At 35.0% G+C, this 26,835-nt stretch overlaps 1 protein-coding gene across 3 annotated transcripts in view; it reads right to left on the reverse strand.

Annotated features, from left to right (window-relative positions):
- Nucleotides 1-26,835, reverse strand: part of LOC139691378 (PR domain zinc finger protein 10-like) — a 51,520-nt gene that overhangs the window by 20,510 nt on the left and 4,175 nt on the right. The window contains exons 3-16 of one of the 3 annotated variants that reach the window (XM_071589175.1): nucleotides 21,779-22,118; nucleotides 20,348-20,584; nucleotides 20,213-20,239; nucleotides 17,987-18,142; nucleotides 17,649-17,813; nucleotides 14,838-15,041; nucleotides 13,386-13,483; nucleotides 13,238-13,306; nucleotides 11,976-12,127; nucleotides 6,918-7,004; nucleotides 4,684-4,924; nucleotides 4,401-4,541; nucleotides 2,948-3,059; nucleotides 2,377-2,495 (exon numbers count right to left, since the gene is read on the reverse strand). In XM_071589175.1, the coding sequence (XP_071445276.1) occupies nucleotides 2,377-2,495; nucleotides 2,948-3,059; nucleotides 4,401-4,541; nucleotides 4,684-4,924; nucleotides 6,918-7,004; nucleotides 11,976-12,127; nucleotides 13,238-13,306; nucleotides 13,386-13,483; nucleotides 14,838-15,041; nucleotides 17,649-17,813; nucleotides 17,987-18,142; nucleotides 20,213-20,239; nucleotides 20,348-20,584; nucleotides 21,779-22,118 (2,148 nt within the window). The remainder of the gene's footprint in view (nucleotides 1-2,376; nucleotides 2,496-2,947; nucleotides 3,060-4,400; nucleotides 4,542-4,683; nucleotides 4,925-6,917; nucleotides 7,005-11,975; nucleotides 12,128-13,237; nucleotides 13,307-13,385; nucleotides 13,484-14,837; nucleotides 15,042-17,648; nucleotides 17,814-17,986; nucleotides 18,143-20,212; nucleotides 20,240-20,347; nucleotides 20,585-21,778; nucleotides 22,119-26,835) is intronic. The other 2 variants (XM_071589176.1, XM_071589177.1) reach the window with 2 other exon arrangements.

Genomic DNA, 26,835 nt, shown 5'->3' on the forward strand with positions numbered 1-26,835 from the left:
GAAAACTCGTGGATTTTGCACCATGATAACGCACCGTCGCACAGTGCTATCATTATTCGTAATTTTTTGACGAAAAATGCAACAAATACCATCCAACAGCCACCGAATTCACCTGATTTGGCTCCCTGTGACTTCTTTCTGTTCAATCGAGTTAAAAAACCATTACGGGGAACGCGTTTTAGCAGCCGAGAGGAAGTAATGGAAAAATCGCAGGAAGCACTGATAGACATACATAAAACCGACCGTAACTTTTGCAAATGTCAAGTTATGACACTAAGATTTAAAGGGAATATCAACAACAGATGTACCAATTTAACAAAAAAAACAGAACTCAAATCGGAACGATGGGAGCGCCACACGGTGGTTATTCCGGGAACTTTTTGATCAAGGTAGTATTGCAACAGCCATGACAAGAGTTGAATACACACGGCGAAATAATTCAATGACACTAGACCGTAATAGTTGAGGGAGAGATTTTTCTTTCCCCAACATACATTTAATAAGGACACTGTTAAAATGTGCTGCCACCAGCTGATGATTCACGGTATCAAAATCAATCGCCTTACGTAAGATTCTATAATTGAGAGAAAATAAAAGTGCAAGGGTTAGAGATTAAAAAAAAATTGAGATTTAAAATGTGATAATGGCTGACTAACTTGAATAAGAGGGGATGTGTATGCAAATAGGCTGCCAAATCATGATCTTGGTCAGAAGAAGATTTTGAATAAATAATGTTTCCATTCCATTTTATTTATAAGAATGAGACGACATAGGACTATTCTAACATCTCGTGACAACAAAACTGCTGTATTACGTGCTGCCAAAAGGTGGTAGATATGTAGGATTATTGTGATGTGCAGAGCTGCATTCACCTTCAGGTTTTGAGTTACATTTTCTCATGAAGTTAAGGTTGGCAACATGATGAAATCAATATTTGCGGATCTAAAACAGTCTAAGTGTTCAAAAATGTACCTTTGATATGAAATCAGATGGCAGTGTTGACAAAAATATGCAATGGAAAAGCTCTGAGCATCAAAATGTTACATGCCTACGTATCAAAGTTGCTTGACTAAGACTCGACAGTTCTATTCACTGCTTCCACATAAAACATTTCTTTTTTTACATTTCTATTATCTTGGCATTAGTTTTAATTATATAAATGAAATACTCCAATAGCGGTAAAAAGTTTTACCTTTCTAAACTAAGTACAAATGTGATAAGTTGGCTAATGCCACAAGTCAAGGATTGGGTAAAAGGTAAAAAGGAAAGGGATAAGAAAGGTGAATACGAATATGCATATTTCGGCACAAAGTAGCCCTTGGCTGAAATATGCATTTTCGTAATCACCTTTCTTATCCCTTTCCTTTTTTACCCTTTACCCAATCCTTGACTTGTGGCATTAGCTAACTTATCTCATTTGTACTTAGTTTAGAAAGGTGAAACTGCTAACGGCTATTGGAGTTTTTCATTAATTTAATACTACTAGCCGTAAGAGCTCAATTATATCAATATTGGCATTAGTTGATGAGGATAGAAATTTAAATGGATATACGAATGGATTACAAACATGACATATCAACATCTGTCAGGTTGTAAGACTTTTTACAATACGTATTTACAAGGTTAAAAAAAGTTCAAAATTTTAACCTTTACATCTGTACATCCAGCCAGCTATGCACTGTGTTCGTAGTATCTAACTAGCATAGTAACTGAGATTGACTGCATAAGTTTTGTTAACATATATAATTACAATATAACAATGAATGCTATGAAATGATGTAATTTCCATTATTTATGAAAACTTGAGAGAGTAAGTATTTTTGGTGAATCTGAACTCCATTATATAAAGATTCCACTGCATTAACCGTTAGAATAATTTAACCAGCATCATACTTATTTTTGGCATATTTATCAAGCCAAGTTACAGAATACTAATATAGAATCTTGTAAGGAAAATACAGAATATTATTACAGATACTTCTACTGATAATGAATAAGTGACAATACCTATCACATGACATTTTAAAGGGATTGTGATTGAACCAAGCTTCGTACTATATCAATGAATACTTAATGACAACTTGCAATTTTGCCTCGTAGTTACAAGGGTTTGGGTCCAGATATAAATTGCATCTATTGCATTCACTTAAAATTCTTTAGGACCAGATTTAATTTCCCTTAGCCTTCCATGATGCTTTCAACTTGGCAAACTATAAATACCCTGTAATTTTACACTAGATTAAGTTACAATTAACATCACACATACTTTCACAAGTTGAAAAAAATGATAAGATCAAGATAATAATTATGTAGAAATATTCCATTCCACATATGGTTAATTGTTTTACTGTAGGAGGAATATGAAGTCAAACTAACCTTCCCACAATGTGGACAGGTGAATACACCCTCGTGGCAATGAACATGCACATGCTCTTTGAGGGCTAGCACTTGGTAAAATATCTCTCTGCATATTGGACACTCAAATGTTTTCTCCTCTGAAATAACAAATTACATACAAACAATAGGATTACTCGTCTTAAAAATTACAAATGGTTTTAAGGTGTACGCATTAATCATAAAAGGTAATGCTCACTTTCAATGACATCAAGAGTACAACTCATAAAACCCTTTCCCATTTTAACATTTTAAAATAGACTTTCCCAGATTCAAATATGGGTTTTGGTTAATTTATACTTAACACCTACAAATGGATTATATTACTTCACTGACCTCCTCATACATCAGATGAGTATCAACCCTGAATGATGAGTTATACCATACTGAATACTTAGGCATATTTTGGCTGAAAGTATTATCTAGCCTCATAGTTTCAGGCGAAAACAAAATTAATTCCAAGTATTCACGATAAAAAGTAAAATTTCATTATTACTAAATATGCACCAACAAAAATATTAATAATGACTGAATTTAATTATAAGCAACATACCTGTATGCACTTTAATATGGCAGGCAAGAGCAGAATTATTAAGGAACCGCTTGTAGCAGACATCACACTGCAATGGCTTGGACTCCTCTGTTCCGTGGACAAGCATGTGCTTCTGTCAATGAAATGAATGAATATTTAATATTTTAGAACATAACGCAACAAATTCAAAGTGTGAAAATCATTTATTATGCATGCTATAACTTCCTGCATCACCTCTTTGATAGCCATTAACAGTGATATTAACTGAATATTTTGTCTCGTAAGTTGAATGATCATGATCTCGAAACCCACAGTTAGGATGAGTGCCCTAGGCCGATATATTTTGGCAGAGGAAGGAAAAGGGGGTGGGGGAAACAAAGGGAAAAGGAAGGAATACACACTTGTGTTTATAAGGTATAATTCTAATGAGAATGACCCATCAACCTTGCTTGAATTAATCAAATAAAAGAGAGAGAAAATAATAAAATCATCATGAGCACATGAATATTAACAAGTTACCATTGAAAATAAGCAACATGATCCTGCATTAAATAGATCAAAAAATTATTTTTAAAAAAATTCACTGTATCATCCAGGAGAGTGAAATTCTAAGATTTTTCAAGGTTAGTGAAAACCATGCTATAAACAATGGCATTTTTGTCATCTAACAATTATAGGTGCACTGAAATATATGATTTACAACACATCTGGGACCAGAAGCCCACAGGAATACAATTCATATATAGGAAGTCTGAAAGTTGAAAGCATAAATGCATATAAAACTTGGGAACCAAGGAATAACCACATATATAGAGTACCATATTACTTTGGGTTCTTCCATACACATATCCAACCACCACCCATATAACAATGACAATGCATCTGTCATAAATAATCATTAGTAAGCAGACATTGATTGTAAGCCAAGCCTATTCTTTACTTTTTTTACAAAGGTTTTGTCTCCTAATAACGTTTTTCTTCTACGGCAGCAATTATCATTTTGACTTGATTATAACTTATCTAATAATTTTCCTATTCATTAATGCCAATCTCTTCAAATTCTGTTGAAACACTAGGTTGTACTGAGGGAAGTATATATTCCATTATCTTATTTTAGATTTCCATTCTAAGCCGTATTGATTTTTAAAAGGCCTTTACAAAAAAAAAATGGTCGGCTCACAATCAATTTTAATAGCATATTTTGTTCAAATAATTATTTCAAGGAATCATAGAAAAGTAGACAAGGGCACAGGTGCAACCCTGACACTAACTTTGTGCAGTTAAAAAAATTTGTAATGCTTGTTTTGTATTTTATTTAAATCATTGAATCTTTATTTTCATTTAAATTTCTTTGATCAAAATATCTAGGAGTCCATGGTGAACAAGAGACTTGGTAGGATGCTTTAAAAATTGGGTGTAAGAAAATCAGTGGTGCACTTTTGCTTGAATTACATTGAGACAACAACATTCTAACCTGCAACCTATCTTCAGATGCAAAGGCTTTGTAACACAGTTCACATTTATGCGGCTTTGATGGATTCAGGGCTCCCCGAGATCGACGGATAGTCCCGTGGGCTGACGCATGGATGATCAATTCCTTTTTACTCGGAAAATTCTTCAATTTGAAAAAAGAAGAAACAGATAATCAGATCATTTTTTGAATGGCGTGCCATTGTGAGATGAGCATACATAGATATGTATCTATATGTATATACATACACACAAGACTTTAGCAGATGCATGAAATTGAAACATACCTGTTTACACTGGGGACAATGCAAGGTCTTGATGGCAAAATCAGCAGCAAGCTTCTTACCACAAACACTTGAAGAAGCAAAGGCAAGAATGATATCGGCTGCTTCTTCCCAATCTTTTATTTCTTCACTTTCAAGATTACCCTCGAGATTTTCGGCTGCATGCTCCAATGTGTGCAGACTCAAGACAAATGGAGTGTCAAAGGAGAGACTGCAGTGGATACATAACCATTCGCCAGTTGCACTGCAACAGTGAACCAAACATATTTATGTAGTCATACAAAAAAAGACAAGGATGCATGCAATCAATGTTAATACCGAGAATGGGAGGGTACTTCTGATAAAAATAATGGAAAAATGCATTTGAAAAAACCTTTGAATTTCTGGGAAAAATTATGTTCAACTAGTGTTACAAAAGACCTTTTCAATAAAATATGAATATATTTCCCCTTTGAAGGGTTGAAAATTCATTTTAAATCGTTATCTTTATCATTAAGACCTACCAGAGCGTGTGGAGAGGTAGCAATTTAAAATTATTATTTAAAAAACATTTATCATTGCATTAAAATAGGTATGAACACAACTAAAATGTAATTCAGACACTCCTGGATTATGCATCATAACCTTAGAAAGCTGCAGGTTACAAAATCATAACCTAAGTCTTTGGCATTAACAATGTTTCTATCATAATATCATGAGGCTGCAAAATACAACCGAAGATTAATAAAATTACAAATGAAAACCTAACAAGTCTAATTATTTATTATAATTTGACACAGGAAATGTACTTTGATAAAGAATATTTATTACAATGAATTAAGTAAAAATACGTTACTCAAAAATTATGTCCAAATAGTTAGACACCATGTGTTTATTTTCTTATCCGATATTTACTAAAAGTGCATTTAAGTTCTCTAATACACCTTTGATTCTTATAAGCAAGGCAAGTAAAATATGGAGCTTTTTCAAAATATATCCGTCTTCTTTCTGCACCTCTCCACAACCTATTACAACATATTTCAATGATTGAATATACCATATAGTTTCAGGCTTAACTAAATGAAAACTTTCCATATTGGAGAGAAATGATAGTTAACAATTGCAATTTCCACCATAGAATGCTACTACTACTATACAGTACAATAGTGGAAATCACAAATGCTAATTATCATTAAATTAAAATAATGATAGCTAATTAAAAATTAAATTTAGTGAGTCTACATGCATGCATTTATAAAGGGTAATTCAATCTTTTCCAAGTGTGGTTAAAAAATAATTCAATTCTTTCCAATTGTGGTATTTATTTTTTCTACGCATTGATTCTTCGATCATTTTATATTATCTAATTTGCATTTGCAATTTTTAACACACTTTGAGATGAATGGAATTTACCTAGCCTTTAAATTCCAAACAACTAGTTAGTCCCAGAAATTCATCAAGGATTAATCTTAATTTGATCCAGGGCCAAAACATGCATTGATTAAACTCATTGGATCTTGAAATAGTTAATAATTAATTTCTACAGTAATGATCGTGAATTTGTCAACAGTAGTTATCTAGGTCAATTTCATTCGCACACAGAATCCTGCTATATTCAAAATCTTGGGCAAAAACATATTATGTTGTCAATTACAAACCTAAGCATAATATTTTATCAACACACTAATTTTTTAAAAGAAAACTAGAGATATTTTCTAAATTTAAACTAACATTTATTAAATGTATGTCATTTGCGCTGCAATAAAGTTCATGAAATCCATAGTTTTCAATTAATCTTCAATATAATAGTTGAAAAAGGTGGCTTGTAGATATTGTTTATTTTTTGATCCTTCTGTTGCTTGGCATTAATTTCAATCACCTGACTCTAATCTTTTATGTACATATATATTTATATGTTTATACACACACACACACAGATGTGCGGCATCTATACACGTTCAAGAGAACTATGAAGCCTTGGGCACGTGGTATCTATACAAATTCATGATAACTACAAAGTTCTGGGTGCAAGTTAAACATATGGTGCATGCTATTGATGGGAAAATTCAGTAAATCAAATTAATTTTTAAAAATTTTAATCATTTCACTAAACCTGTAATTAGACGAATTTGGAAAAACCTAACATACACTGTTAAATAAAAAACCCTAAGCCTCGACATATAAAAAAAAAGCTATTATACGTCCATTTCCACTAACTTCCCTCAAAAATACCAAGAAGTTTTCCTGTGCTTTATTACCTTTCAGAGCTGCTCTTGGATGAATCAGACTTATCATTCCCATTTGCTGTCGTGCCCTCTACCTTTCCAAGATGCTTCTTGAAATGCCTGAAATGCAATCACAACAACATGAAAGTCTTATAGTCACCAGACTTAAATATTATAGTTGCATAACAAAATAAGGCGACTATTTCTAGGTGAATAATTAAAACAGTTTTACTTAAAATATGTAAAAGCAAAAAGTAAAAATAATTAAAATATGTTTAATTATTTCAAGTAAACCCATTTCAATTATAATTTTAAGTTACACTAAATGTTAATCATTATCCATGTATTACTGCAGCATACAGCACAAATTTTACAATATTTTCATATTTTTTAAAGGGAAATAATTTCAACTGTTCACATCAGCTAATCTTTGATGTAAAAATAGACTGTGAAACCAACAGTCTTTTCACAAGAGTCAAAAGAAAGAAGTACAAGTCCAGAGAACATAAAAAGCTAAAAAAAAACTATGAAGTGAAGAATATGCATACAAAAAACACAGCAATTATGCAGCAATCACCTTGTATTGTACACAATTTTGCAATATATAACAATTAACAATAAACAGGGGTAAACTTTTTAAATAAAATTGTAAATGTTAATTTTTTCATGTTTCCATGCTAACATTTTACACAACAAGCATTATTGGGCTTTATTTATTCATCGAGATTTATAACTCAAATATACAATATAACTCTGTGGGAAACTAAATGATTATAAATTGATTCCATCATTTTCTGATAAAATTCTCAGTGTCACAGTATGTATTATAAGAGATGTAAGTCTGGATTGTTCATTATCTCCTTTGATATTACATGTGTACATTGAGAAGGCAATTAATGAGAGCAAGGAAAAATCTCAAAGCATGAATACACAGAAAAAGGATGTGTATGCTGTGATTTGTAGATGACATACATGGGAAGGCCCAGAAGTACCTGGCCTGACCTAAAGATGGCGGTAGTTGTTTGAAAAATATCACAGTATTAGAACGTATGCAATCCATAAAGCATATGTTTCAAGTTTGAAGACGCTATGCTGTTTAGTATTTGTTTGGCAGCCATCAATAGTGAACGTTTTCAATGAATTTGTGAAAATGGAGAAAATTGGTTATCGTTATGTGATACAATACTTTTATTTGAAAGGCCTCAGCCCAACCAAGATAAAAGCTGAACTGGATTCTACTCTGGGTGAGTCTGCTCCTTTGTTTACAACAGTAAAATATTAGGTAGCGGAGTTTAAACGAGGCTGTACGAGCTGTCAAGACGAGCATCTCATTGGTTGACCAAATGAGGTGACGACTTCAGAAACAGTGAAGAAAATCCACAAAGAGATACTGTATGATCATCCACTGAAAGTGCATGAACTAGCAGACATAGTAGGCATTTCAAAAAGTGTGGTATATTGCATATTAACTGAAAATTTGGACTTGAGAAAGCTGTGTGCAAGATGGGTACCGCATTTGCTTACACTCAAGCAAAACCAATGTCATGAAGATGTTTCAATAGTGTTTAGATAAGTCTCACAGCAACAAAGCAGAATTTTTGCGCCGTTTCATAGCCATGGATGAAATCAAGAACAATTACAACCAAGACAAAAGAACAAACAAAGCGATGGATTCAAAAGGGAGAAACATATCCAAAGCAGGCGAAGACCGTTTCATCTGCAGGCACGATCATGGCATCGGTTTTTTGGGATGGGTTTGGGATAATTTTCATTGACTATCTCGAAAAAGGAGAAACTCTCAATGGCGAGTATTATGCCAACTTATTAGAGCGTTTGAGCGAAGAAATCAAGCAAAAGCGGCCACATTTTGCTAAGAAGTAAGTGTTGTTTCATCAATACAATGAATCAGCTCACAAATGCCGTATTTCACTGACCAAATGCGGTATTTCACTTCAAAGTTTGAATTGCTACCTCATGCACTTTATTTTCAACCATGAAGATGTGATGTCGGAAGTTAATATCTATTTTGGGGAGCAAGACAGTTCTTATTATAAAAAGGGGTATCAAACTTATTGAACATCGCTGGGAAAAGTGTATAGAGCTGAAAGGAGATTATGTTTAAAAATAAACACATTTTCCAAAATTTTTGTGTTTCCTTGGTTGTGCTTCTGGGAACTGTGTACTTCTGGGATTACCCTCGTAGCTACAATGGCAGAGAAGAAAAAGATCTTACAAGGATATTAACCACCATGATAGGGGGGATATAACCTCCAGATAAATAAGATTATAACCCCAGTTAAGGTGTGCAGTCTAAGTAAGGAAAATATTCTCCAGAAAAGACTAGGGAAAGACACAGTGGAACAAGTGGAAGAGTCTTGCTATTTAGGCAGCAAGATCAGGATCAACTGAGGATGCAAGAGGGGGGGATATAGTAAGCTGAATAAGAATGGCCAAGAAGGCAGCAGCATACCACCTTGATCAAAAATTTCCCGGAATAACCACCGTGTGGCGCTCCCATCGTTCCGATTTGAGTTCTGTTTTTTTTGTTAAATTGGTACATCTGTTGTTGATATTCCCTTTAAATCTTAGTGTCATAACTTGACATTTGCAAAAGTTACGTAGCCAAGAGTACATCTATCTCTGTGTGTGTTGGCGATTTTTTACAATTGCAGAAATGGATTTAAATTTGCAACAACGAACTTGTATTAAATTTTGCGTAAAAAACGGATTTAGTGGCGCACGGACGTTGGAAATGTTGGAAAAGTGTTTCGGCAACGATTCTCTAAAAAAAACGGTCGTTTACCAGTGGAACGAGCAGTTCAGAAGTGGTCGTGAGTCAATCGAAGATGATGAACGCAGTGGCAGACCATCGACATCGAAAGTCGGTGAAAAAATTGATAAAGTAAAAGAAATGTTGGTCAATAACCGCAAATTAACCATCAGAGAAATAGCGGAGGACTTGAACATTGCCTATGGATCCGCCCAAGACATTGTGGTTAATGATTTGGGTTTCCGTCGTGTAGCAGCAAAGTTGGTGCCAAAAGACCTCAATTTCATGCAAAAAAGAGACCGTGTTGACGTCGCAAAAGACATGATTTGCGAGGCTGAATCCAATCCCACATTCATCAAAAGGATCATTACTGGAGACGAGACGTGGGTTTAAGAGTACGACACGCAATCCAGACATCAGGCAAGTGAATGGCGTTCACCAAATGAGCCGAGACCAAAAAAACCACGTCGTTTTCAGTCAAAAAAGAAGGCAATGCTGACGGTTTTCATGGATTACAACGGTGTAGTGCATCATGAATTTTTGCCAGAAGGCCAGACAGTAAACAAAGAGTATTATTTGGGCGTTATGAGACGTTTGCGTGAAGCAATTCGCCGAAAGAGACCAGAAATGTGGGCAGAAAACTCGTGGATTTTGCACCATGATAACGCACCGTCGCACAGTGCTATCATTATTCGTAATTTTTTGACGAAAAATGCAACAAATACCATCCAACAGCCACCGAATTCACCTGATTTGGCTCCCTGTGACTTCTTTCTGTTCAATCGAGTTAAAATCCATTACGGGGAACGCGTTTTAGCAGCCGAGAGGAAGTAATGGAAAAATCGCAGGAAGCACTGATGGACATACCGAAAACCGAATATAAAAAATGTTTCGAGGATTGGATCAAGCGCTGGCATAAGTGTGTTGCAGTCGATGGGGATTACTTTGAAGGGGACAATATAGATTTAGATGAATAAACTTGTATTTTTAATTTTCTGAATAAATTCCGGGAAATTTTTGATCAAGGTAGTATCAGCAAAAACAATTACTAATGACAAATATCACTAGCATAAACATAATGAAATTATTTGTCAAAACTTGCACATGAAGTTTACAGTGTATCTTTCAATAATGCCTCGATACCACCAAGGTTTGCTGAACAACAGTAATTTTTATGGATGAGGGTCAAAAATAACAGAAACTTCACACTTCCACACACTTTTTATGTCCTACGACCATGGTTTCGATGCTGCGCAGGGGATACCACCTGATGATGATGCACAGCGTCGAAACCATGGTCATATGACATTAAAATTGTGTGGAAGTGTAAAGTTTCTGTTACTTTTTAACCTTCATCATGAAGGAATTCGTCTAAGTAAGCCTGAAACTGTTAAATTTTTATGGAGTTTTCTTTTCTATGGATGTGAGATTTCGAACGATGGGAGGAGCAGAGAAATGAAGATTAGAGGAGATGGAACTGTGGTCCTATACAAGAATGATGAAAATATGATGGACAGACAACGTGACAAAGGAAGAAATGGAGGAACCTATCAAAGACAAATGCTGGAAGAGGCAAGTTAATTGGATATATCCTGCAGTATATTAGCCTATATTAGCCTGCACTATATCAGGTCCTGATGATGATGTAATACATCGAAACCCGGTCGTAAAATAAAAAAATTTTATCAAGCGGAAAAGTGCTTCAATCAGTTATTCATTATGTTCGACTTCCACCACATCACGCCTGAAACTACTCAATTTGTAAAGGAGACATGGTGGGAAAGAACTATAGAGGAAGACCAAGAAAGAATTATGAGAAGCTGACTATGGAAAATGTCCGTGAAAATAGCCATGAAGGAGCATAGACATTGGCAGGGGACAAGGTATAGATTTGAGATCTGCTATAAAGCAACCCTTGGATTGATAACCTATGATGATGATGATGACAGAATTTTCAAATGAAAATCCTACTTACCTCATACCTGAATTATTTCATACTACAACATATAGAGCAAAGTTCTGCAAATAAACCATTAACGTCCAATAGCTGTATCAATCAATCAATCACTTCCCACCAAAAACTTATTCAATGGCCACCTACTTCGACAAAATTAGGTGGGCGACAATAAGCTGAGATTTTTTTCGTTGTTCCCCTAAGGCTGATGAAATTCAATTAAAACTAAAAAAAATGTATACAAAGAACACAAAACTTTTGCATACTTAGATTTATGTATAATGGATCTCTATGGTGATATATTTTTAATGCCGGCTGCTGTCCTTTCCTGTCCATATTGAATTGTAGTATCAACACAACCACGTACCGATCTTTATTGTATGGATGTGAAAACTGAAGTCCACATATGTGGCAATAATACTTTTTCTCCCCCGTGTGCAGTACCAGGTGTCTCTTAAGGCTGTAATTCCGTGGAAATGTGCGATTACAAGTCTGGCATCTGTATTCACCAGAGATTCTCTGTAAATAAAAATAAAACTTTTACAGTGTCTGTTTGTCAACACTCTCATGCAAAAAAAATATGTAGTGGAAGATAAAATACTCGAGCAATAAACTGGATATTAACTACAAGCAGGATAGTCATAACATTAAGAAAAGTAAAAGTACTTCTGTAAGAAGGATTTTGACTTGTGAGGCCTTGAAATTAAGAAAGTTATTCTAATCAAGTCTCGCCAGGAAAATATTATTTTTATTGAAACTTTTACATGGAGTAAATAACAGCCATTATCAGTTCTTTCAATCCTCCAAACTTGATTAGAGGTGGATTTTAATACATGGGCAATGCCTAGTCTTTCTTTTTGCAAAGATGATTGGTATCTCAGGGCCATCCCACGAAATAGATTTTTAAAATAATTTTTTATATGTGAAAATTCCACAAATAATGACTAAAATAAGTTCCCACTCTCCAGGAAATATAACACCTCTTTCAACATTGGAGTTACCGGTAACAACTATGCTTTCGAAATACTGCCAGAGCAAGATCATGTCACACTTATTCTTCAACCAGATTTCAAACTATTACTTCCACATTATTACTAACAGTATGTGCCATATACTAATAAATCTAATTACTAATTCAAATTTATTCCATAACCTACAAATATACAAGTAATTTTCATTTAGTCTACTGATGATGCCATATCTTAAATATCCTCAAAACTTGACAAAGCCATTATACTCCTTGCTTCTCTTAATCCCACTGTTTTCCGAAGCTGTCATTAAGTTTTACTTTGGCCATACAAAATAACTTTTACTTTTCATTTGTAAGATTTACTTGACAAAATTTGGTTTTACAGATAACACACCAGTATTGAAGTCGAATCAGCAAGTAAGACATGCTCAATGCTTTTATACGGTGGCTTTTGGAAACAATTATGCACATAATATGAGAAATATCACGGCCATTTGACTTATACACATTATGATTTGGGTACTGGGTAAATTTTTGCATAAAATAACCATGCATCTCAGGGACTAAGTATTCAAAAGTTTAAGAACTTAATTCGCTAAGGCAAAATTAGCATTCAGACAAAAAAATGATAGACAATTGCAAAAATTACAATATCTTACATCACTTTTTCTTCTTGATGACATGTTTGACTGTCTAGTCCTTGATCTAGGAGGGCTGCTGTCTTCACTCTGTTGGAAAAATGATAGCATTAGCTCTCTTTCTGCGAGAGTATGGAATATAATACTGTTACCAGTAATAAATACCAACCTGATCATGGACATCATTGAGGTGCTTCTGGAGCTGCTCCGAGGTATGGAATCGATCATTACATTCAAAGCATGGCCAATTCTCTGTCTCTTCTTTCCCTTTAACAGAAACATAAACAAGTAATCATTAGCCTCACTTTGCAGTAAATTCAATCATGTAGTGATTTTGAATGCCCCAAAAAGCCCAATTCACAGAAACATTAATTTTCACTTTTTTATTGAAGTGATTCACCAGGTTTCAGATGGGTACATTTCCAGAATACAGACGTTTAAGGGCAATGAATTAATTTCACTGATAAATTTTCAAGTTGAATTAATTTTCTGAAATAAAATTAGTGAAGTTTTTCAGTGCAGAATTTTTAATAAATGCTGTATTTAAGAAAGTACTTGGAGAAACAAGGTTTCGTAAATGTAAATGAACGAACAATGATGAACCATAGTGCAAAGTTGAGTGTGCCTTCATTGTGTGCTTGTTATTTTTCTTTTGATATTTCATCATTTTATTTTAATTCAAGTGACCGGCCTTATGAGTTGAGGGAATGAAATCTCCATAACCCTGAGTTATACATCTGTGTGAATTTGAATCAAATGGGAAACTACGGAACAAATGCCTGAGAAGGAGATGGTATGCATTTATGTTTTTGTTTTACTTCTATTAATATTAGTTGCTGGTGTAATTACTTCTTCTCAACTTTGAGATCAATAAGAGTACAGCCTTAGGATTAATCTGTATCCCTCCTAGTGCAATAAAAATAGACGCCTATGCCAATTATTTTGCTATTTTATTATAATAGTAACAAAAAAACAGTTATACAGGAGGAATGGTTATGGGACTCCTAAGAAATGGGCAGAGAGAAATACATACAAGTTCTAAAACTTTTAAAGGCTAATTAATTCAGCAGTTTTGGGTGTATTTTAAGCCGCTCAGTAATTGAGTCGATTTTATGTGAAATTAGCAACAACAGATATTCGTATGCACAAAGAACAAAGTTATTAAGTATTAACTTATAAACATATCCATAACCTAGGCACAGAGGAAGTACTATTAACTCAAAGAGGTATTTTTTGGCTTGCGTGTGTTATTGGTCAGAACACTCAGAATACCAGATTCCTTCAAGATTGTACAAACAAGGGTTCAGTGAATCATTTTGAGCACAAATGATTCACTAAGAGATTTAATATTAGAAATGTTAATATACCTTCAATGAAAAAAATACTTAGCAATATAATGCAGTGTGTTTTTTGTTTGATTATCAATAACATGGCTGATCTACATAACTTGACAGATGGAATGTGTTCTCTTTCACCATACAAAAAAAAAGAAAACACAGACATTAATTCATCACCAATTTAGCTATGCAAGCCAGAAGTATATTCAAACACAAGCTTTTTTTCTTGGCATCACCCAAAACCCCTCATTGAAATAATATGACTTACACTACTCGTTACCTACCTTTCTTATCTTGAGGAACTGTCGTCAACATGGGCAGGCCCCTCCTCTGTGCATACGGCAGGCTATACCATACAAGCAACTCCTCTCTTGGATGAATCAAGCGTGTGGTGGTGAAATATAGGGAGTGCCCTTGCTGGCTCAAAATTAGGTTTATGTCTTTAAAGCATCTTGCTGGCCTCACAAATCTCATCCAGTTTGATGAATCTATTCATTGAAAATGGGAAAATAAAAATAAATCAATCACCCAAAGTACTCAAAAACATAACTTGTGCCTTGGAGAGAGGTTTAAAAAGTAAAAGTGATTAATTAACATAATTCAGGAATAGCTCGAAGTACATATTGCGTAGCAATACAAGGATAAGAGAAATTGGAGATGGAAAGAGTTTACAAAATTAATTATAGAACATGCAACAAGGTATACACTGGGAAGACAGGGAGTACAATAAAAATCAGGGGATCAAAATCCATAAACATCAAAGCAACTTAATGAGAGGCCCAAAGAAAGAGTACACATGGCAGCCAATATTATTCTCATGAAAGTTCCACACCCTTTGCATACCCTTCCCTCCTTCCACACCCTTCCACAAATCATGAAAAGTCAAAGTACATTTTATTCACCAAAAATGCTCAACCCTGACAAAGCCTCCACCAGAGGGAAAGAAACACCAATGTTTCGTCAAAGATGACACAGAGGATCCCCAAAAACTTTTGTTTCCAATGTCCTTGAATATTCACAAATGTCAGACGAATATTTTCACTGCCCAGGTATGAAAAGCAAGGAAATGTAATAATTTTTTGCCAGCTATAAAAAGGGAAAGTTTTCATAATTTTCAGTGCCAGAACATTAAACACATATGGAGTAGCTCATAAAAATCTAATATGCCAGAGAGTAAATTCAGGATTACATAATTATACCTCAAGGTTCATTGCAGCACGAGAGAGTGACAAGAAAAGAATGCAATACACATCGGACATTAAGAATACTGAATGCAGTTTTTCCTCAGAAACAATGTTTCCAGTAACATAGCAACATTTTTGGGAATACCAGCAAAGACACCATGGGTAAAACAAAATATTTAATGGGATTTGATGCAATGCTTCAAAAGATGATTACTTCAGTGACATTTTTGATTCTAAATGTTCATTAAACACCAAAAAAGAAACCAAAAAAGATGGTAAAGGGAGTTCTTAACAGCAAAAGGCAGTGATAGACGAACACAATAGATTTGAGACATTTTTTTGATAAAACAAAGGTTTCCATTAAAATAGCATATTTTTTGTATTCTTATATCAACAGCATGCAAAGAACTTCGTTATTGGGGTGTGGATACCTTCCTTGCATCACCTATGGTGTCACAAAGGAGCTCCGGTATCCAGAACATTAAAGCTTGAATATATCTGGTGATGCCATTGAAGATCACCTGAATTTGAATCCATGGGTCTCTGTATTTGGCCAACCACTAGGCTAACCCGTCATATTCTCTTATAAATATAAAGAACTACAGTAAGTAACTTGCAGCAGGTATGGATGCTATTTCAAGTGAAATAGTTGCATTTCTTCAACGTAATAATCTAGGAATTAAACCCATTAGAACACCACAATAACCCAGTTGGAGAGCATTTGATTACTGATGAGTGATGCAAGGTCAGTTCTGGTCAGATCTGGGAGTTACCCAAGAAAGTCCCCCCTCAAATTCTCCAAGGATAGTTTCCTTTGTACCTGACATTCAGCTGAGAAAATGCAGAAGGAAAGGAGCTGGATTCCTGGCCTTGAAGTTATACACTTCAAAAGGCCTGCTTAGAATGAGGAGAGCTAGTCAAGATCTTAAAAAAGGGGTTTCATGTACATCCCTCTCTAATGACTATACCATGCATAATACATCCTTCACTGCTCTGCAAAACAGAATCGACATATGTTTTTAGGAAATTCCACTGTGCTTGATCACTTGACATTTGGAAGGGAGAATGTGCACCTGAAAAATTAACTACTCAGTCCAGAATTGCGCTAGGCAAAGAGGCTTTCACAAGGAGGAGGGAGTTGATGACGGGGACTTTGAGTAAGGATGTTAAGAGAAGACTCGTAAAAACTTTGATATGGAGCGTAGCTATGTACGGCACGGAAACGTGGTCATTGAAGCAGGAGGATAGATGTAGACTGGAGGCTTTTGAAATGTGGGTGTGGAGAAGAATGGAGAAGGTAAAATGGAAAGAGAAGAAAACAAATGAGGAAGTACTTGGTATGGTGGGCAAAGGGAGGGGTTTGTTGGGAGAAATCCTATGGAGGCAGGAAAAGTGGATGAAGGGGGTATTGACCGGCAGTGGGACGTTGAAGACTGTAATTGAGGGAAGAATGTTAGGCAAACGAGGAAAGGGAAGGAACAGGATAGGGATGTTGGACGGGATGAAGGGAGGAAGAAAGTACTCAGAGATGAAGAGGGACCTGATATAGAATAAGATGATAGATTTTGTGTTTTGTTGGGAGTAATAAAATGTTAGTTAGGTAGTTGTGTCCATCCAAAAACCTACCTTAACCGGTAGATTACCTTCAAAAAAGTCCATTCTGACTGCTTTCAAAATTGAACTTGAGAAGCTCTTACTCCTTAAGTGCTATTACAGTATAGATGACTACTTGGTTGCTTAACTGTTGTAATGAGAATATTTTTTTGTGTGATATTGTTTCCCGTATGGCAATGTTTTCTGTTTTATTTTATGTATTTCCCTTACTCTACTGACCATGTTCTACATCAGTTATTGGACCAAGAGAACAATGAAGTTTTAATAATAATTATTTAAACTCAGTTAAGAGCTTACTTTCATTGGAAACATCCAGGATTCTCATTTCACCATTCTCAGATTCCACAAGCAGTTCAAGTTTATGACGCACTGCAGTGCGGTCATTCTTGGAGTGCATGATGCCTTCAACTGGTCCAAACTGTGTTCTCTTCGGTATCGTTTTGCGAGCAAATACACCAGGGCCTGAAATTTTCAAAAATAGCAAAATTAAAACATCTATTTATCTTGAATAAAAAAAACAATTCAAACTCCCAAGACAATTAAAAGAGCTTAAAAAAAATTGAGGTAGTTCAATCCTAGGTTAAAAAAAACATGCAAATTATTGAATATGGTCAACAAATATTTCACCCAATTACCTTTTCCAGTTCCTGTGTTAGCTGATGCCTTGGTGATCATCAAATAAGCAGCAGGAAGTGTTGCCCAAGCTCTTGAAGGAACTGGCTTGTCAGAGATGCTTTGGATCTTGTGGTTAGGGCACTCTTTTCCAAAGGAAAAGTCACAATCATCACAATCTGTGTGAGAGTAAAGGCGGGAATCAGAACTACTGCACATCTTCATGTTTGGAATGGTGCAAAATCCAATTGAGAGAAATTCTGAGGGAGGATTGTTACGTAACGAGTGAAACCATTAACAAATTAGATGAATAAATTTCACTCGTTTCAAATATTGTCACAAAATTATAAAATACATGCTAGTGTCCTTAGATTAGTGCTAAAATGCCAATCATGGTCAGACGATGTCAACAGGTTTAGAACATCTTGCGATTCCTAATGGATTCCCTGGAAGATGTCTAAAATCTTTGCTCCATGTAATAACAAGTGTGCCTAAGATCAAACACTGTGGAAAGTTAAGTGCAGAATGCATGGGAGCATTTTCGAAGCTATTTCTTATTTGTACATCATTTGCTTGACTGTTTACACACAACCTTTCCTTAACCAATACAGAAAATTTTAAACACCTTGTCATAACAGTCTGTCTTGAAGGAACAAATTCCTTAAGGATAATCCTATTAATATGAAAATGACAGATAACTCCTCAACATGAGTCTACACCAGGAAACCATTCCTTGTAGAATCTCCCGTTGACACAATTTATCAGCCAGAATGTAACAATTGACCCTATTTTCAATAAATAATGACCAAGGAGAGAATATTTGGGTAATTTATGACTCGTTGACCATTAACTTACACAGATATAGGCATTAGTCTCCGAATGAATTCTTCTAAAAAAGCAATTGCTAATACTGTTCAGATTACCTATAGAACTGAGTATAACATTCGCCACTCCAACTCTCCACTAGTAATAATGAGCCTCTTGTAATTGAGGAAATCATTCACCAGGGAGCCATTAACTACACCCACAGCAAGAGAACACGACAAAATTATATAAAAACAATGAACGCTTTTAAAGCATGAGGAAATTTTATATTGCAGAGCACAAATACATACGAAAATCAGATTTTTCAAATGTCATGTCATCCTATCCCCAGCAACCCTTCTCCCTTCCCCACAAATTGTCAACATTGAGTCACATACGGACGAACGCACAGAAAGGATGTACGGAGTAAGACTGGGTACTCATATCATCAGGATGGGCTATTTTTGGATTTTCTGGATATTGGACCTTAGAACATAGGGCCTGAGACAAACGTGACTCCAAGGGTTGCCACAATTTAAAATACACAAACTAAACTAAATGCACCTTACCCACTTATTCTGTGCTGCTTCCACCTCACTATTGGTAATCGCAAGCCTATTTGCAAGGGAAATGCATCTCTGAACATACATTTTCACAAGCACCAATTAATTTTAGACCAGAATAATCTGAAAACATTAGACCCACAAGTTACCCACAGGATAAATTTACAACAAAGTTTTGATTTCGTAATCTGTGAAAATGGCACCAAAAAGCAATTGAAATTATGTGACAAATGATTGAATATCATCAGATTATATTATTTTCATGGGTTTAACCATCAAATTAAGTGCCAATCTTTTGGCTAATACTTGAACTAGTGACTATGCTCATATGCTCAGATTCATCATCATATTGCTATGCGGTGTGACCAAATTGCATGATAAAAAAATTTTAGAGAATCCCCAAGAAAAAAACCAGCATTTGTCCTTCATGTCAGTATTAAATAACTTCATGTGAGAATTCCATTTAGCTTTAGGATGCATCTTCAAAAGAGCTAAGTTTAGCAAGTCCAGTTTATTATTTATTTTAAAAAAAAACAAATAAGAGGCAACATCAAAATCTTCCTCTTCGAAATCAAATTGAACAAGACATTGCAAAATTAATACTTTTTTGACTTTCCATTAAAAACTAATATTAATAAAAATAAAGGATTTCGTTAATTCAACAAGTCGGATACATGAAAATTTTCTAAGAGTTTTACAAAAAACTTCTATCATTACAATTGAGGTATATTGTTTTCAGTGCAGGCTTCCAATGAATAGCCTCATTTCTTATGCATAGGGACTATGTAAGTAATTGACATTATCACGCCACATGATGAACCACTAAAAAAATTAATAATAACTAAACAAATATGTAATTAATAGCATGAAACTCATTTTTACCTTTGCTCCAATTGCTCTCATTGTAAGCTTTAGAGGGAAAAAGAAGGAATTTTAGGAATAGATATGACATCAAACAATGAGAAACAACAGACAAAAGAGATAACCAAGACAAATGGCACAGTGAGCACCACTTACAATGGCCCCCATTGAGTGCACTGGATGAAACTTGCTTGTTTTCCTGTGCTGAACTGTTACGCATTGCGTTTCTCTTAGAACGTCTAAGTTGTACAGAGTGATTGCCAGAAGAGTTTGTGTTTTTTGGTTGTCCCCTATCATCTACTTCGGGGTCACAATGATCTTTTGTAAGAAAATGTTTCGCTCCATCATTTGAGGGAAAGTTGGCCTTTGATACATCTTCTCTTATGCAACGCTCTGAAAGTATTAATTAGAAGAGCAAGTGACATAGCTGAGTGCAACTTCATTCCACCTAATTCAGGAAAAATTAGTGAAGAATAGGTTTATTATGAATACAGCAAAACATGAAGGGTAATACACTTAACACTCGATTATCCATATGTGAATTATCTGCACTATTCTCTCTTCACAGCACCTCAATTTTTTTGTTATAATTACAATCATAAAAGTAATTAAATGCTTTTTGAAACTCGATACATTATTTTTAAATGCAGTATAAATTCTGTGGTGTTTTACCAATTCAAAGAAAGACACCTTCGATGCATTAGGAATCCATCAGCAGCACACGATTTGTTTCTTCATGGACATGCGCAGAAAACTAGGTAACTAGTCATAGAAGAAATACGTAAGTTTTTTCATATAATGCACACACATCAATAAGCGGCGAACGTGCGAACAACAGTAAATTACACATAACAATATGTTTTCCCATTAACAATTTCCCTGCTCTACACCAGAAAATTTAAACATTTAAAAGAAGTTAGGGAGCCAAATTTCCAAAAAAAATTAATCATAACTAAAAGCACAGAAAGCTGGAGTCCTGATATATTCTGTGTGATATTAATTTTCAAATATTTATACTTATTCTCTAACATTGCAGCATATAACATTATTGCATCACAGTTAATCAATGCAACTACAAAATGAGAAATTAAGACACAAGGAATGAAGAAAAGGACCTTGGCATGAAGCACAATTTTTAAAACAATGAAAAGTTTGCTCAAGGTACTGTTCAGTACCCTTTCTTCTTCCAAAATTATCACACACAGGAAAAATTACTTGAGGAGGGCATGTCACTACATTAAACTCATTCAAGAGATTCTAAATAGAAAAATCATATTTATTTATTTAACGACTTAATTGGGGTGAGCTTTATAATCCCTTCGGCCACCTATCCCTTATTCATACATTAGAGACACTAACAATATAGGCAATTAGAAAAAAATACATATTAGGTAGGTATTAGGAATTACATATTAGATAATTAGAAAAACCATCCATTTGAAACCACCTTGGAATGGAGAGAAATAAAATTAAATTTCTATGTTAAAAATTAGATGATTAGTATACATGCAAACAAAATTAGGAGACATCAATGAATATAAATGGTTGGGAGAGAAAAGGAAGTAGGTCAACCAAACTATCGCCTACCTCCAACAAGCTCCTCTGAAATTATGGAGTCATTCAGAGCACAATGATTTTTCAGCTCCATTTCCTTTGGATGCCTGTCAGGCATAGCATCATCTCCACAAAGTGTGTCCAAGTTGTTATTGGCAGTGCCTCCGTTGGAAGTTGGCTTTATGCCTCCTATGGATGCTGGTACAACCACGGGGAGCTGCATCAAGTTGTGCTGGTCAGAGGAGCTCTCCTCCATGGACTTGGGCGGTGGGTTGCCTCCAACAGAACCATGCCGTTCTATTTCGTCTATCTCTCTCTGGACAACTACTGACAAGTCATTCGTCTCCTGCTCCACAACTAAGTCGGCCAAACACTACAAAATGAAGAATTAACTCGGTGGAGATGAATGCACACAGCAAATGAATAAAGATAACAAATAATGAAATATTTTGGATAAAAAGCTCCAGGACAATTATCCTTTTTTTAAAATCCATTTAAAAAAATCTTCTTGATACATATATTATAAAATTCAACAAAATTGCCCTTAATTTTCTGTAAAAGAACAACTGAATGATTTGAAGTAGTAGTATTTAGGGGAGGCGACCGACAGTTTTGCGCCATAGGGGATGGACAGGAAAGGATGAAGGGTGGAGATAAAACCTGGCGTCGGCATTAGCCTACTCTTAACGAAAGGCGCCAAGGGGTCCGCAGCTTAACGTCCCATCCGACGGACGGCGTACTCACTCAAAGTGCCCTCCACAAAGCACCTCAAGTTGGGATCGAGATATCTCTGAAAAATATTCAACACCGCCGGGATTTGAACCCGGGCCCCCAGGGTGGGAAGCCAGTACGTTAGCCCCCGCACCATCTTCATCCCCCTAAATGATTTGAGTGAGTAACCAATATATCTATGGGCTGAATTAAAATAAACAAAGCACTTATGTTTAAACTAAATTTCAGTATTTTAAGCATCTACATTTAACAAAAAAAAGCCAGTCGACACCCTAAGATTTCAACATTCAAAATTTCACATCAATTACCAACAGTGAGAATGTACAAGGCCATATGAAGCTTTGACATTCAATTCAATACGAGCCAATATAAATAATGTGGCTCAATCTTCCACCGAAACTATTAAAATGTTTACCTTCCCATACTCACTCTACAATTATTTAGTAAAAAGTGAAATGACTAATTCATATACAGAAAAAGCCTTAAATGCCTATTGCTCTAGAGACGTGGAATCTGGAATGTTGCCTGCCAAAGGAGAAAGACCCAAAAACATCCAATTTTTCTTTTTCTCTTTTTGTTTCTCCTTCAGCATTGGGCTTGACATTGGTGATGATTTAAAAATAAATATGTGGTACCGATTGCAAAGAATTGTTAATAGCCCAATGCACAAACCAAAAAAAGCTGCGGTCGGATTAATGCTAAATAAATAAATAAAATGTTCACATACTATTAGAGATTATGGCAATTATCCACAAAGGCCACCAATGTCATGAGTCCTGGATGTGACATATAATCAAAATTTCTTCCATCTGATAACATGTAAAAAAAATTCTATACGTTCTATTCAGGTTATGAGCATTAAGGATTTGAAAAAATGACACTTAGCTTCTGTTGTCCTGCAAGAAGGCAATTATAAATTGTGAAAATACTGAATCCAATTAACTTAGATATTTAGAATATTTTTCATCAAATGCTGCGGTAACTTTCATGGCAAAAAACTAAGTATTATCTTCTATGGACTCAGGTGAAATATAGTGGATATTCGTCATTATGAAAAAAACGAATTTGCACTTTTCCACAAGTTTATTAGTAACGCATTCTGCATTTCACTTAACAGAACCATCATCACATATAAGACCTGTCTTTGGTCTTATACCTGAAGATAGTTCTGTGAACCGAAATGCATAGTATGCCACCAATAAACTTGTGGAGAAGTGGAAATTTGTTTTCTCAAAAGTATTTTATGTTTGCAATCAATTCACAGATTCCACACCCAATTTTTTCTCTACTGCTTTCCAAATGGCATTGGGTGCGGCTCTTTTGTATGCTCTCGAACTGGCTGTAAATGTACACTTTCAGGAAGAGAAGAGAAGTTTTCACCACGGGGAATCAAAAGCCAGGGCTGTCATGTTTACATGAAATTGGGCTCTTTGCCTACTTCAATCTTACCTCCTGCAGATACCAGTGAAATTTCTTGGTAATACACTACTTGGAGAGATGATGTAAGCTCAATGTAAGTGTAAGAAAGACCGAGCTTACCAAAGTCAAGCCATGTGTGAGTCCATCCCTTTTGGCTTTCAGGCATATGGGAGAAGGATTTCTCTTATTTGTTCTAGTGTTAAACTTCAACATAATTTTGAAATCAGTAAATAGCTAAGGAGAATTCCTTTGGCAATTGGTATTCCATACACTAACATTTAATGTCATTCTTTTATGTTACATTGAAAAAAAATGTCGCTCAACTGAAATTTTTATCAAATTTTAGTACCTGGATAATTAAATATTGTCATGAATTCAGAGAAAAATTACACAAAAAAAGAATCCATATAAAAACTATTTGATACATTGCCCTGTTAAGCACATGTAATGCGCTCAACAATGATTGCAATCTTTTGACTCATTGGCAAACTGAAGTCTGATCTGCAAATCTGATTATAAGTTTCACACTTTCTGTAATTCTTATCATTCCCTTGGTTTCCATGCCACAAATCAAATCCCTGTCTTACTCCGCAGCTCATTCCAATTCTTGGATCTTTTACCCCTACCTGAACAGCCTGAGTTACAGATGAGTCATGACCCATAACCTATTTATCCCTCCATTCATATTAAATATCTATATTTTAGTGTTCCATAAGTCTCCTCAACATTTATACCAGGATGTCCTAAGATCTATATCCCATTAAATTAATACTACCACTAATACTACATCATCCTCCCCTCGCCAAACCCTAAATTACCTCTTTAGTTGCTGTTTTTCCCAATCTTATGTTTAGGATTCTTGGTAATACTCATACCACATGTCAAAGTAAACTCAAATTAAATATATCTACTGGCCACACTCTTCTGTTTTCATTCTTGTTCTATAATGGATAAAATGAACCTAAAGAAGCCTTCAGGACATCCTTCTTCCTCATAAAAGCTATCATATAGCCCAAATAACTATTACTTTTACATTTTCCTAAGTTCTTGAATGATTCACAGAACTGATGCATGAATTTTACCACTGTATAGGGCTTACTATTGGATAAGTTCTGCCCTAACCTATCAAACCAATCTTTGAGTTGATTATGGTGTTGTTTTTAAAACCTCTTTATTACTAAGTACTTCCACACACTATTTACATGCTTTCAGAATTTCTTTTTTCATTGGCTCCATTTATTATTTTTAGAGGGAATCATCATCCCCTTTTCTACTTCCCGACAATTATTTTGCTTTCCTCTGTATAACATCTATTTTTTCCATTTTTAAATATTATCACACTCCTCTTGGTCATCATAATTACCTCCCCTTAGAGATCTCCCGTTTACCGTCTTTATAACTCCATTGTTCACATTCTTCCTTTTCTCTTAGATCTTTATAATCATTGAGGCTCTAACCTGTTCATTCCTAATTCCTTCTGAACATATTTTCAAACTGTTTCCTATGCAGCTCTTATTAGTCCTTGTTTATGGTGTTCTCACCCCTCCCTTTAGTGTCCCATTTCCTTAACGTCAATTAAAATTCTATCAATTGATTCCTTTTATTCCTTCCCTTGTATCCAATTGAAAGCTTCCACACATTGCTATCAAACAGGTCTCTTTTACTTCACTTGAGATTTTAGTAATATTTCATTCACAAAATACAATCGTAAACTGGATCATCAGCAGTGGTTTCATGACACGGTTTCTATAAGTGTACTAAATCTTTATGTAATTGCAGTGATACCACCTGCAAATCCTCTTAAGCTATTTATAGTAGCACTTCTGCCTGTGATCGAAGTTTAAAACTAGTGTTAGTAGGCATTAAACTCTTGCCCCTTCAAACATTGAACTTTTCCCTCAATATACGCTGTTGTGCTAGTGTTCCTCAGTCATTCTAACTTACCTCGTCCCTTACCTTCTTTATCCTGACAAATGTAAACCCTCTACACCCTCAACACCATGGGACTGCAATTTTTGATATTAGATATCCTTGATATTTGATATTAATACCATTAATATGGTTTACTAAGCATTGAAGTTGAACTGCTTCACACCCTAATTAGAATTTCTTTCTATTTATCACCTTCCATTCATACCATTCATTTCCAATATCCCTCAAAAAAATGGCAATTGGCGCTGATTGCTCATGTATTGCCAGTACATCAGTATTTGCCCTGATGTATAATAATATAGGTTTCTAGCATCACTGGGTGCTCATGTTTAAATGAAAAAAATTAATAATGACAGCTATGAAAATATATATTGACTTACTATAGATGCAAATCATGGTAAAAATGTGAGTTTAAAATCCTGACACTGATTGCTAATGGAAATTTAACAAAACAATCATAGACAACGTTGACATTATAAGCTAATTGAGAGACAATTGGGGAGAAAACAAGGAATGGGAAATTTTATTCTAAGCAGAGGAGTTAAATTATAATTAAAATGATCTGAATCACTACCAGGAGGAATCTTTCCAAGAACGGTCAGAAAAATAAATCCCTGGATGATTTATCTTGAATTGTTTGTTTAGAATAGATAAGACATTTTTAAGGAGCGCATGATAACCTTCACAAGCCAGGTGCCACATTAAGCCTGCCAATAATTTTTGTCTCTCGCATAGATTGTGTTTAAAAAAAATGGGATCAGAAATTTCACAAATTTCCAATAGTTTTAGCAATTTTGCAGCTCAATTTGAGTAACAGAATGTATCCACTAATGTAACAATATAATTCAAATGCGTGAAGCCCTTTCTTTCTAAAATGCAATTTCCTAATGCAGTCCCTTCTTTTGGGAGTATTGTGTCCAAATATCTGTTGAACAATTTACTGAAAGACCACAAGTTGTGTGTTGTGCATCTTTATCAAAGAGTGTAAGGTGTTTGGCTACTGCTGA

The sequence above is a fragment of the Hetaerina americana genome, unplaced genomic scaffold (assembly GCF_022747635.1).
Source record: "Hetaerina americana unplaced genomic scaffold, ioHetAmer1.1.p SCAF_33, whole genome shotgun sequence".
Taxonomy (NCBI): Eukaryota; Metazoa; Arthropoda; class Insecta; order Odonata; family Calopterygidae; genus Hetaerina; species Hetaerina americana.